General features: G+C 48.1%; 2 protein-coding genes across 2 annotated transcripts in view; both read right to left on the bottom strand.

Annotated features, from left to right (window-relative positions):
* Positions 1-889: 889 nt before the first annotated feature.
* On the bottom strand, positions 890-6,475 carry CETP (cholesteryl ester transfer protein). The gene is made up of 16 exons (XM_003209716.4): positions 5,693-6,475; positions 4,784-4,898; positions 4,375-4,509; positions 4,213-4,283; positions 3,969-4,056; positions 3,807-3,876; positions 3,646-3,706; positions 3,250-3,341; positions 2,903-3,082; positions 2,563-2,613; positions 2,130-2,297; positions 1,891-1,958; positions 1,731-1,773; positions 1,576-1,645; positions 1,133-1,218; positions 890-1,025 (listed from the first exon to the last, which is right to left on the bottom strand). Exons 1-16 carry the CDS (start codon positions 5,835-5,837, stop codon positions 951-953), a joined length of 1,518 nt encoding a protein of 505 aa, XP_003209764.1. The 5' UTR covers positions 5,838-6,475; the 3' UTR covers positions 890-950.
* A 1,566-nt stretch (positions 6,476-8,041) lies between these two features.
* HERPUD1 (homocysteine inducible ER protein with ubiquitin like domain 1) overlaps positions 8,042-13,042 on the bottom strand; it is a 6,616-nt gene continuing 1,615 nt past the window's right edge. Inside the window, exons 3-9 of the mRNA XM_031555402.1 lie at positions 12,906-13,006; positions 12,754-12,828; positions 11,670-11,791; positions 11,237-11,359; positions 10,408-10,746; positions 9,488-9,593; positions 8,042-8,993 (exon numbers count right to left, since the gene is read on the bottom strand). Coding sequence (XP_031411262.1) covers positions 8,823-8,993; positions 9,488-9,593; positions 10,408-10,746; positions 11,237-11,359; positions 11,670-11,791; positions 12,754-12,828; positions 12,906-13,006 — 1,037 coding nt within the window. The 3' untranslated portion in view covers positions 8,042-8,822. The remainder of the gene's footprint in view (positions 8,994-9,487; positions 9,594-10,407; positions 10,747-11,236; positions 11,360-11,669; positions 11,792-12,753; positions 12,829-12,905; positions 13,007-13,042) is intronic.

The raw sequence follows: 13,042 nt of genomic DNA on the forward strand, positions 1-13,042 counted from the left end.
CGGAGCCCCCTCAGCGCCCGCCGCCATGTTACGAGGGGTTGCACTGCGCGCCCCGGCGCCCCCAGATTCAGCAGACGGTGCCGTGCAGACGGGAAGTTTCCCCTCTGGGCTTCAGAGTGGAGGTGGAATGTTGTACCAGGGCTGCTCCAAGGCTGCCAAATCACACCCCTCAGCTCCCACTGTGCTGTCAGGCAGCTGGTCGAGCCCAGTGCTCCTTCGGCCATGGAGCAAACTGCAGTTGGCAAAGGGAGGAGGTTCCTTTTCCACACCAGTATGGGGCAGCCCGCTTCGTGGAGGAGAATGTCACCCTTCTGCCTTTGGTAATGTGATCATCACTACATCCTTATATTTGGCACTTTGAGCTCCTTTCTGAGGAAAGTACAGAATTTTGAAAAGGGAAGCATGAACCAATGTACCAAAAGAGCTGAGCCCCTTCAGATAAACAAGGAGGAAGGAATAGGATCCTGCTGCCTGAACAGATACTTACTCTTACATCCTCTCGTAATCTCCTTGGCTTCCTTATCATTTTTATTACTTCTGTCAAGTTTGCTCTACAGCATGAGCATGGTTTGCCCGCAGCTCTACACAGCGCTTTGTGTACCCAGGACACAAGGTCTGTGTGTTCATAGACTGCTCTCCAAACTCACGTCTTCAGCCATACAAGAGAGATGCCAAAAGATGGGCCAAGCCTCTTTACGTTAGCTCCCAGTGTTAACCCAGCGTCCACAGCCTTCAAGAATTCAACCGTTACTTGCAAGCTCCTTGGCATCCCCTTTAAAGATCTTGGTATAAAAGTATCAAGGTCTTTGCAAAGAAAAGTCTCAGTGGAGATACAATTGCACAAAAACTGCAGCACTTCTCAGGAAAATAAAACAGAACTCAGCAGAAGCTGATTCAAACCAACTTGTATTTTGTTTCACACCCAATCTGCTTCTACAAAGAGACCGGTTCTAAAACGTTTTCTTGAGGAAGTTAAGCAGCAAATGATTGGGGAAGCTAAAGTCAAGTTGTACAATTAGGTATCTCTAAAAAATGCAGGGGGGGAAAAATATATTAGTGTCATGTGCTATGTGGGGATTAGCATACTTCCATTAAAGGCTTTAAGAGCCGGGTATTTCTGAACTCTGCTTACCTTTCTTGTGATGATCTCAGGGTTTTTAATCTCAAATAAATGAAGCCTTTTGCTGTTCATCAGTGAGGTTAAAGCTGATTCGATCTCTACAGAATCAGTAAAACCACCCAATTATGCTTATGGCCATCCTGGCTTGCTGCTCTCGTGTACTGTGACCTTATCTTGCCCAAAGCTAATTGTGCCTCAGTGCCCCACAGCCTTCAGCCTGGCAGAAATTCCCTTTCCCTTATCCCAGCCATTCACAAAGCTGGTTCTTTCTCCATTGCCCAGAACCTAGCAGAAATTCACATCAGCAACGTGAAAAGTGTAATTCCATCCCCTCTTTCCTTGCCACTACCAAGATGTGGGAGATATCAGCATACTTCTTCAGCAAATTGGTATAGGAGAACTGATGATAAGTGCTTTACAGAGTACTTTGGCACTTCCCTGAAGGGAAAACTCACTTGAAATCACTTCTGGGATCCCAACAGCTGAGATCATCTTCTGCAGGAAGTTTCTTATGGACTGGTCATTCTGAAAGCCATACAATTCATACAGAAAGGTTTTGAAGTTGTAGTTTAGCAGCAGATGGTCTAGAGAATACTTGCTTAGGACTTACTCCATTTGGATCAGCTGTGCAGTTAAAGACTTTAAACTCAATCCTGAAGGGAAGGAAAAAGGGAGAAAACAGCAATAGGGGACAAAGAAATCTTCACTGTACTGCTTTCAGATGGGGGCTAAATGAAGCAGTGGAATACCTAAGGAACTCCAGCACTCACCTGGAATCCAGAGGGCGCAAAACGAGTTTCTTTTCCACATAGGCAGCTTGGATAGTGACGGTGATTTCCTGCACAGAGATGTACAGAGGTAACTCTGCTTGCCTTACAGCAGGGAGCTCTTATCTGGATATTCTAGTTTGCTTTCTATAATACAGAGTTTAATGCTTTCTGGCTTCACCTCCAGATATTACTATCGACCTGGCCAAAGGTCTTGGCAGTCAGGATATGCAAGAACTGACCTTCTCCATGTATAGAACTGCCAGCGGCTCTTCTCCCGGGGGAAAGATGCTGATCTCCACTGCTACCAATGACTTCACAACTGTCCCTTCAGGCTGGAGAGAGATCTCAGGAAGGGCGAGACTCCACACCTTGGCCTCAGAATCATTGTAGGAGTTGCCTTGGAAAATCTGGTCAGATAAGGAACAGAAGTCAGGCTTTTGTCATACCACTTCCCAATTTCGTACCCACTTCCCATACAGTTTCATTCCCCAGATCACAAGAGGCCAACAGTTCTGCTGGTTTCAAGGAATCTATGTCAACCTGGAGGATGAAGAATCCTTGAAAAGCACAACAATCTCTCCTTCAGCCTCTGGTTTCTCCACCAGCCTGACCCAAAACTCTCAAGTTGTCCAGGGAAGGACACAAAATGCTTTGAGTAGGACCAAAGTTTACCAAATGCACTGCCTTCTGTTGTGCTTCTGTGTCTTCAAAGTCAAACAGCGCCTTCAGAAACAAAGCAGAAGCAGGTTGTTAAGAAAATAAAGAAGAGATGCTGGATGTGGCAGAACATGCACATGTGGCCTGCAGCCAGAGGCAAGGTTCCTCCAGAACCCACCACCCTTCTGAGAACCACAGAAAAATCACACACCGCTTTACAACTCAGAAGTCAAGTTTTCTATCAGCTGATGTCCCTCTAAGGGATAGCACCACCTGCTAGTGTGGACTGTTATGAATGTACCCATTTCTGACCAGGTACACATGTAAATACTGAGGAACCAGCCCTGCAAGTCACCTGCAGCTTTTCCCCTCTGATGGTCAGCACCAGGCGCCCATCTAGGAAAGCCACCGAAGCCAGGGAGTTGAGGATGTGTTCGGACAACCAGAAGTACAGCATTCGGGATTCAGACAGCAGCGATGGGGAGAAAACAGAGTCGCTGAGGACGTCAGAGTAGTTCTTGTACAGGACAAGGCCCTTGAAAGGAAAGCGACTGTGTTGACAAGGACATGCAGCAGGGAGACAGGACAAAATGTCAACAGCTGCATCTGCCAGCAGTGATGGCAAGGGGAAGGGCTGCTGGACTCAGAGCAAACACCGTGGGCAGGAAACCTTTGGTTTCCAATGAACCCAAATTACTTTACCTTGTGGTGTGATTCTAGGTAATTTGCTTTAATTAAAGGATCTGATGCAAGGGAGATATCGAGTCCAATGGCCTCATCTTGGACAAAATTTTCTGCCAGGAGAAAGCACAGAGGTCTTACATTGAAAATACCACTACCAGCAGAGCTTGCAGCCTGCAGCACTAGGACTTGCTGCAGAAGGTGACCTGGAAGCTGTAAAAGGAACACGCATTGGGATGGGACAAGGGACTCACTCCTTTGAGTGCTAGTGCTGACCCCACCACTGCTGCTGGCTCTTGGTGGGATCCCATGCACGTTTTTGAGGGACTATTTTAATGGATGTGGTTGCTGTCCTGCTGGGACTCAAATATTAAAGCTGCACATAAAGGAAACAAGGAGAAAACCAAGGGTACTTACCTGCGATGTCGTGGACAAAATTTGCCATCACCTGGGCAAGGAGATTTATTTCTTTGCACACCTGCAAGAGGAAGGGAGCGCCTCAGTGTCAGCACCCACCTTGCTTTGTGGATTCCTTTTACTTGCCACTGAAACGCATGGCTATCATCTTGCAGGCATACCTCTCTCTTGAGCACAAACTTCAAGGTGAAGGAGATGAAGTTGGTGAAGAACTGCTTCAGCCAGCCCGGCCTGCAGGGATGGGAGCAGTCAGGGGCAGCCAGCGGCCCCAAAACAGGAGCAGTGGCTGAGCAGGCGGGCCCTGGTTGCAGGGGAACACTTACTCCTTGTCTCCTTGGAGATGCAGCACCAGCTTGTGGAAGGACAGGTAGCAGTCCGAGGCGTCAGCAGCCACCTGCTCCTCCTGGCATACTGCACAGAAGAAAGAGACAAGTTGACAGCTGGGGACAGCTGTGCCCAGTCTGTGTGTGCAGGGCAGTGGGGAGCACCTCCAGCCCCGATTGCCATCCGATGCCTACAGCCCAGCTCACAGTTCCCCATGGTTTGTGGCCAACAGCTGATACTTACACAGTTTTATGTTTATCTGGAGGTCAATGGAAGACTCAATTTCAAAATCAACCGAGTGAAAGAGCTGCAGGCTGTAGGGGCAGAAGAGAAGACATTCCACACCAGCACATGCAGCTTGTCCCCAGCCACAAGGCTGCGGCTGCTTGGCCCTCAGGTACTTACAACCAGGCCCCCGCATAGCCATAAGTCAGGGTCCCTCTGAAGAAGGCTGTCACGTTTTTGATGGCTATATCAATGGCATCGTTCTCCTTGAGCTCCACCTCACTCTGCGCTATGGACAAGTCGCTGACCTGGATGCTAAAAGCAATAGAACCCGGTTCGTGGCCAGCCCTCAAAGCTGGGAACACAGAGCAACGTGCTTCGGAAGAAGCCCAGCTTCATTTCAGTGTTCCTCTTCAGCAACAGCCACAGCAGGAAATCCACCCTATGCTTGCACCATTGCCTTTGCCATCCCCAGGTAGCTGTCCCATGAGTAACACCATGAGACCTGCTTTCTCCAGTAATCACTGGGTCAAAGCTCCCTTCCCAGTGTCGTGCTGTTCCCGTGGCGTGGAATTGCAGCGGAACTCACTTGGTCAGCGTGTAAGCCACCGTGCCCAGGAGCCGCATGGACCTTTCCCCTGTGATGTTTGGGAATTTGGCATTCTTGAACGCAGCTTGAATGAGCCGTGCTGTCTCCTGGTTCACTGTCAGTAGAAGAACAAAGATACCAAAGTGCCATCTCCTGGCTGCGGGGTCAGCCTGCACCTGGGATTGTAGCCCTGCAGAGGCAGTTCACCCCAGGCATTCCCATTAGGCTTAGGAAGCAGCTTCTGAGTAAACACCGAAAAATACCACACAGCTCAACTGCACCATACCATCGGGACAGATTTCGGCAAGGCTGTGCTTGTCCTCACGCTGCACAAGCTGTTGGGGTGCCTTGCTCTGAGGCTGCTTACACATACCACTGTCAGCTACCGAGTTTCCAAAGAAAACCTTCAGAGTCTGAATTTTCTGTGCGTGTTTTCCTAAAGCCATCCAACCCCTATCAGCCTCAGCTGCGCTTCTTCCCTTGTACAGGACTTCTTTTCCTCCAGAAATCCCTTCTCTTACTTCAGCCCAGGATCCTTCTCTGCATGTACCACCATCGGTGAGGCTGGGATGGGGCTGCGATCACCCTTTGCAGAAGCATTAATTCTTCCCCTATGCACAGAGCCCCCCTAACTCTCACAATAAAACCCCAAACCATGCTAGCAGAGACACCCTGTTTCCCCCCTTGTGCAGACCAGCCCCAGGAGGTGATGTTGCAGAAAGGAAGAAAAGCCAGCACTCATTTTCTCCAGTTCTTCCACCCCAGCACGTAACACTGGTAAAACTTTGTAGTGAGGAGAAAGACTGCATACCATTTTCTAGCTCCTTTGGGAAGCTGCTCCTGTTCAGCTCAGGCAGTATAAGTGCCCATGCTTCAACCTGCAACCCCAAATAAGCCAGCAGCACTTACACAGCAACGCCGCGGGCTTGGTCATCCTGCAGACGATCCCAGTGACACTGTATGGCATTGGCCCGAACTCGCAGGCTGCTGCTGCATGGATGAACACCAGCAAGATCCTGGCCGTCCCCAGCCTCATCCCTCCAGCCCACAGCATCCCTGGCTGGAGCAGTTCGTGCCAACAGGAGCAGCTGATTCTTGAGCATGGAGAAGGCTGCTTTCATACCTCCAAGCAGGACGTGACCTGCTTCCTCCACTTATCAAAACTCATCACACATTTCCTAATCTTCCTATAGTTTCCTTGAGCCCTGTCTGGTCGCATGTTGTCTTCCTCCCACAGCTGCCAAGGCCATGGTAACTCGGGGTGCACTGCATTGCAGGGGGAGGAGAATGAGGGATGCGGAATGGGAGTAGGAGAAAGTGCAAGGAGCAGCCTGGGTTGTGCACTGCCTCCAGCCAGTCCATCATTTGCTTTTTGCACACACATTCCAAGCTTTGTATTCCTACTTCTCTGCAAATCTCTGCTTAGGAAAGGTTAGAAACCCAAATCCAGACCCACTCTTTGTGCACACTTACCCTGCACGCCACCAACCCCTGCACCTTGGAACCCATCACAAATCAAGCTGCAGGACAAAGGAGGGCTGAGTTACGCCAGCAGCAAGACCCACAAACCACCTCCCTTAGCCATCAATCTCACGGATGAAGGTGAGAACTTAGGGTGCTGCAAGAGCACTGAGCAAGGCACTGCTGTCCCTGACGGAGGGCTGAGCACGTCTCCTCCAGCAGCCCACGTCCGGCAGCCCCCGCCCTGAGCTTTGTTTTCTTCCTGAGTTGAGAAAGTGAACGGCCTCCAGTACCCGCAGGAGCACTGCCGGTCAGCGACCTGCATATTAAGACTATTTGATAGAGCAAACTCTCAGCTACCAAACACTGTTTTTCAATGGTCACCACCATTAGCTGCACATTTTCAGCAGTGATGAACAAGAGCCCACGTGCCACGCTTATAATAATCTCCATCAGCAGACCCACTGTTCCATAGTGTGTGATCACTCACTGCCTCATTGTGCTCACATCCACTGCTTTGTCTCCATAAACATTCAGCAAGCACTGATGAATGCCAGTGGGTGTCATTTCTTCCACATGGAGTTTACCTGATGTCACCAGGAGGATGATGGCCCCACTCCCTGCTGGCTTGTCAGGTCCGGTCCAGCACTGGGGCTGATGTCACCCAGCTGTACCCAAGGGGACAGAATCCATGGCATTCTTTAAGATGCCACCCAGGATCCATCACTGGCTGCTTGGGCTTTGGCGAGGACTCATCTTGCAATGGAAACTTATGCTATGCCTCTCAAAAAGGCCTTTTTTTGAGTGGAGGAGGGATTCTAGGATGGTTTCTCTGCAGGAAAACAAACATTTCTTCTCTCATTTTTAGGGCAGGGAAGCAACAGTCCTGGTGAGGAAGCCTTGCTGGGAGCAGGAATGGTAGGAAGGGGTTGATTGTTGGTCTTTATGACCTTTGAGCTCTTTTCCACCCTTAAAAATTCTGTGACACCTTTGCTCATATGCACTTCCACATCAGATGCTGTTTGGTCAGACTGCCCCTCTGCTGCCATTCGTTGCACAACATGTAATAAGATCAGTGGGAAAGTTCAACTTCTATTGCCACGTCACCAACATCCACCTCTGACATCATGGGCCAATATAAAACAGGGGGCTTTACTTTCAGAGCAGTCCTCAGAATGGCTGAGGTTGGAAGGGATCTTACAGCCCACCCAGTTCCAACCCCTGCCATGGGTTGGGTGGCCCCCAACAGCTCAGAGCCCATCCATGGCCTGGAGCCCATCCAGGTATGGGGCACCCGTAGCTCTGAGTGCCTGGGCCTTACCAAACTCTGAACAATTTCTTCCTGACGTCTAACCTACAACTCCCCTCTGTCCTATCACTATCAGACCCTTTGAAAAGTTGCCCTCAATAAGGGGCTAAAGACAAAATAGCAGAGCATCAGAGCCATGTTCTGCCCCAATGCTCCTCATCCATTCCCAGCCAGCAGGAGGGCAGGGAAGGACAGGGCACTGCCGGGCATTGACCTCCTGCAGGAAGGAAAGGGCCAGACAGTTTCCACCTACAACAGTGCCACAAACACCAAACATCACTGCCCTGGAGTAACCAGCCCTGAGGGCAGCACAGGGACATCAGCCTGTCCCCTGCACAAGGCCAGGCTGTCCACTGGAGCTCCTTATCCCCCCTCATACTGAGAAGTTGGTGGTGGTGCTTTACCCTGAATTGACCCAAAACCTCGTGGCCTTTCAATTTCAAGAAGTTCAGAGCACATAATGCGCTCTGCTGTAGAGCACATACAAGTACAGATAAGTGACTGCAAATTTTATTGAATCAAAGCCCTTAACCACATTAGAGGAAACAAATACAACAGAGTTGCTCTAGAGTGAAAATGCATCTACATTAAATACAGGTCTCAGTCTGCTTTGATTTGATAACTGAAAGCAGTAAATTTAAGTCTTGCATAAATTCTTGATTAAAGCTGAATGCACTTAACTCTTCTCCCATTATTTGAAAGCAGAGAAGAAATCAGGTTTGAGTATGAAGGACTTGTTGGGCAGTTTGAAACCTGCAGCTCCACTGCCCCCCAGCTGCCCCTTTTGCCAAGGAAATGGCACAATGCATCTTTCATAGGAAAATATTTACAGAGCAAAATTTAAAATCTTGTTGAAGCAATTTAACAATAGATCTTTCCTAAAAACCTGCTAATGCTTATCTAGCAATTTAAGATATTACACTCAGTGTAATTTAAATAGCATTTGAAACATTCCAACAGGAATCACATTACACAGAAGAAGCAATTTGCTTCTCTAACATCTTTGCACATATGCTCAGAGCCTGTGCATTTAGTGCACAAGTTCACAATGCCAAGCCTCTACATAGCTACCCAATAAATGCTACGGAAGAAAGTTCTTTGGAATGAGGGCAATCATCTTGTGCCTGTATTGCAACAACTTAAGGCCTCTTGCAGCTTCATCAGTGAAGGCCAGAGAAATGCCACCACACATTTTCACTCCTGTTCTGGGATCAGCATCTGATCTGCTCACCGATGTTCCACAATTCCACAAAAGCAAACGGTGCTGCATCAGTTGCGGGTCAGCCTGGGCCCTTCTGGAAGGAGGGATGCAAAGAAAGTCTTGAAAAACAGCCAGGCTGTGCTCATAAGGGATGGGTTGGTCTGTGGCAGCTCTGGCAGAACTTGTCCCGCATCAGGAAGAGCGCCAGGTTCCTCTGCTCTGCCTGCATTCCCTCCCTGCTGAAAAGAAGAACATTCAGTGAGAATCACTGCAGAAATGCCTTATGAGAATCAGGTGCTAAGCTGTATTGCTACTCCATTTTCACTGTCAATATAAAACCTACACAGTGCTTCTCTACTGAAGTAACCCCCAACAACCAAAGAAAGAATATACTGCTTAGGACAGACGTACACATGGCTTATCTTGTCAGGTGTTTCCTTTACAGCTAAGGAACTCAAACTCTGACAACAACCCCAGGTGTCACTGGAAATGCAGGACTCAGCTTGCTCACATACTCAGACCTGAGTTCAGATACAGAACTGCAACAGACCACTCTCCATCACCTAACAAGTAGAAGATAACATGCAGCACTTAAGTACTCCACAAGAGGAAGCAGGCTGGCAATTATTCCACACAGAAGATGCTTCTCTACGAAAATTCAGAATTTTCACTACCTGTATAAACAGTAAAAACTTCATTGCATTTCATGTTCATGTTTTAGAAAACACAATACCTGCAAGTTATTGTTCTGGTCCTGGTTTTCAGCAGCTTGAGGAGGAATGTTATCTGGGAAAGGCTGAGCTCGTCGTTGTCTAAAGGGGAACCAGCCAACGTGGTGCCTGAGGGAAGGCAACGTATTTGTGTTAATGCTGCTTACACAGCTCCTCCCTGACACACCAGGGTAATTCAACAACATTCTATTTGGGGATTATCAACAGTGTGTTTAAGGACTTGATGAAGCCATTAGCCTTCCTTCTACAAGTCTGAATATATAGAAGTGCATTTTTAAGCTGCTGCAGTTTCAGCTCTGAGACTACTGACAGGAACTCACAGGCCTGCACCCGTTATCTCACTGGTGATCAAACAGTATATGAGGGGACATTGTCAGACACCCCAAAAACATCACTCAAGGGCTGGCTATTTGTACTGTACTTGTAAGAGATTTATCCCTAGTGTTTCCCTTCTAGAGCAGCTTAAAAGCAACTCACGACTTCACTTTTTTTTTTTAAGCTTTGTCTTCTCTCCTGAGAAGGTAACAAAAACCCATGTGGCTACATGACTCACAGAGAAGGTGCAAGGTTCTCTCTCAAGATTTCAAGCACTTGTCCATTGTTTCACTGAACTTTCACAGAGCTGCAGGGGCTTTACACTAGGAATTACTTTGTCTTCCAATGGTTTTCCAAAAAGGAAAGTCAGCTACACCAGAAGAGGGGGCAAGATGATTCCCCATCACCTATCCATTCTACACTGAACCCAGAGGCCGTAACTGTATTTCTGCTAACACTGAGGTATAACCAGGGTGAGATGAGAGGTTCACCTTCTCCAGGTATACAAATCCCATGAAGCTCTAACATGAGAAAGCTCGCCTCCCTCCCAAGTGCAGCACTTCACTGCAACATTTGACAGCACTCAATATCCAAACGGTGCACTTACAGATACATCAGAACAGTGCCACCCATAACCAGGAGGAATCTGCTGATGCTGGAGTAGAAATAGATGATGTTGACAAAAACATAGAACAGCGTTGCAGAGTAGAGCCAGTCCAGCCAGTCTCGATTGCCACCCTCCTCCTCTTCCCCCATGAGAGGACCCCCCTGGGCGTTCATCCTTAAGTTCTGGTTGGCCACCTCGTTAGCTTGCGGAGCAGCATTCCGGTCCCCAGGTTGGTTGTGTGCAGGAAATGGGTCCGGGAGAGGAGCTGGGGGGGTCACTGGGATCTCCTGAGAACGCCGTGTGGAGGATGGGTCAGCAGGTGCAGCAGTAGAAGCCAAGCTGAAAACCAGAGAAATTTGGTTTAAATCTTTTTATGGTGAACAGACACTCAGAATTTGTCCACCTCAGAAGTTCAGAACCACTGAAGTCAGAGCACATACAATTTAGGAAAAGGTTGTGCTTCACAAGGGCTCAAAACAAGTTTTGGCTCTGCCTGTGACAATGCTTTCGTGACTGCCAAGTCAAACCACACACCTTCATGTTAGCAATAACTTCAGAGTTATTCTGATCAACCTGAAGGTGTTCTGTAAGGCTGCTTACACTTCTTGGTTTTATCTCTGAGACAATTTCCCATCTGTGGGCTACTTTCAGCAGTCACAAAATATGGTAAGGAGCTAACATAACAGCAGAAGTAAATTTCCTGCAGAAAAGCAAGGTACAGCAGTAGAGCACTAAGTCTTCTGACTACACCATAAGAAAACTAGCAGTCCTTTTCTGTATTTCCTTCTATTAGCTTCTACTTTCCACTAGCAGCTTCAAGAGAACTTACTATTGCATGTAGTATTGCCTTGCATAGATCTGTTGAAGCCAGGACATCTGAAGCATGCTGTAGGTTGTGTACACAGAAAACCCCAGAGGCACAGCTTGGAAAGCATGCTGAGGTGTTTCAGGCCTGTGCAAAATTTAAACAACATTTGTTAAACACCAGAAAAGCCACAAGAGCCATTTATTGCAGGACATTAGATGGCTTCTGCTATTTCCCACACCGACACAAAAAAAATCTTCCCTTCAGAGTATTAAAAACATCTCTTCCCAGTGAATAAAAGCAAGATTTGCTATTATAGCAAATAACTGGAGTTTATACATCCTTAACACCTCTGGCCTATTCTCCACTGCACACACCTTAATGCACATATCAGGGCTGGCATCCAACAGTCAGCCCAAGCAGGCCTACCCCATGAGGGGCTCATGAATGGACTTACCTGGCACCAGCTTCTGCTGCTGCCTGACCACCAGGAGAGCATCTCAGCCTTCCACCATCTGAGGAAGCAGCAGCTGGTTCTTCTCTAGCTTCTGTCATCAGCTTTGGCTGTGCAGCTTTAACCTAGAGGCAACCAAAGCTACCTGAGGGACTGTTCAGAACACCATGCAAATCTCACACAAACAATTACACCACAACGCACACATTTCTTATTTTAGAGAAACTGTTTCACATCTCATGGTCTTTATTCTGCACTAGGTTCCTCCAGGTGCCACAATACTGACACTGCACTTAATCCTATGCTACAAAGCACCTCCATCTCTATTTTAGAGCCCTTTAGTTGTACATAAAACATCATATGTTACAGGCATTTCATGTTTTCACTCCCATTCAGGTCCTGTTACCGAAGTACAACTTGATATGTGCTCAAGACAAACCAACTTATCAGCTACTATGAGTCTGTGCTTTCACACCCATTTGTGGTACACAGATGTAATTCAAGAGCTGCTCTGGGGTGATACAGCTGCACAGTATTCAGAGGGTGACTCACATCTGGCAACATGGGTAGGGAAAGTTCAAATTGCTCAGTCCAGGCAGCATAAACACTTCTATGTACTTCAGCACATACACTCAGAAGTAAGAAAGTTTGGTCAGTGGCATTTAGGACCAATAACTCATGACACCAGCCACTTAACTTTCCCTCTGCCATCTGAGTCATTAAAGGGCAGGTAACACATCTTCACCTCCATCTGTTCTTCCCCACGCAGCCACCAGAGCAAGGAGAGCTGCCCCAATGACCACATCAGCCTCCATCTGGGTATGACAGGCCTTATATTATTAAGCAGAACAGACCAGAAAGCAGCACTCCTCAAGGAAGCACATTACAACCACCTTACACCTTGGATATTTCCTGTCAGTGCAGATTTGGATGGCACCTGTTAAGCCAGCAGTTTCTGACCTTAATTTAACTAGATTCTCACAAAGTAAGCACCAATAGCATCACAGCATTACCAGGAAACACCTGCAGCACTGGTGAGCACTTACAGCCCCAGCACTGAAAGTATAAATAAAGTCAGTGTAAATACCTCCGTGCTGCTCTCTGGCACATCTGTGGGAGTCCTCAGGTTGTAGACCAGGTGCAGAGCGTGCAGCTCCTCCTGCTGAGAGACACACGGACACATTAGAGAAGTTCCCCCGTGCCGAGGTGCTTCAGCACAGGACGGAGCAGCGATCCTACCGCGGGCAGGAGCTCGTGCAGGAGCTGATGGTCCAGCAGCAGCTTCCCACAGTAGATCAGCTTCTGGTCCTCCTCAGCCTTGAAGAGACGGAAAGAAAGAACTCACCACCTCCTCCGAGCACACGGAGCCGCCAAGT

This window comes from Meleagris gallopavo, chromosome 13 (genome assembly GCF_000146605.3).
Source record: "Meleagris gallopavo isolate NT-WF06-2002-E0010 breed Aviagen turkey brand Nicholas breeding stock chromosome 13, Turkey_5.1, whole genome shotgun sequence".
NCBI classification, from domain to species: domain Eukaryota; kingdom Metazoa; phylum Chordata; class Aves; order Galliformes; family Phasianidae; genus Meleagris; species Meleagris gallopavo.

Excerpts from the sequence above, each read along its gene's own strand:
- CETP (XM_003209716.4), bottom strand. The coding sequence starts at position 5,837 with ATGCTGTGGGCTGGAGGGATGAGGCTGGGGACGGCCAGGATCTTGCTG. Across the intron at positions 4,899-5,692 it reads CAAGCCCGCGGCGTTGCTGT|TGAACCAGGAGACAGCACGG; the intron begins GTAAGTGCTGCT and ends TTCTACTGACAG. Across the intron at positions 3,877-3,968 it reads CATCTCCAAGGAGACAAGGA|GCCGGGCTGGCTGAAGCAGT; the intron begins GTAAGTGTTCCC and ends CCATCCCTGCAG.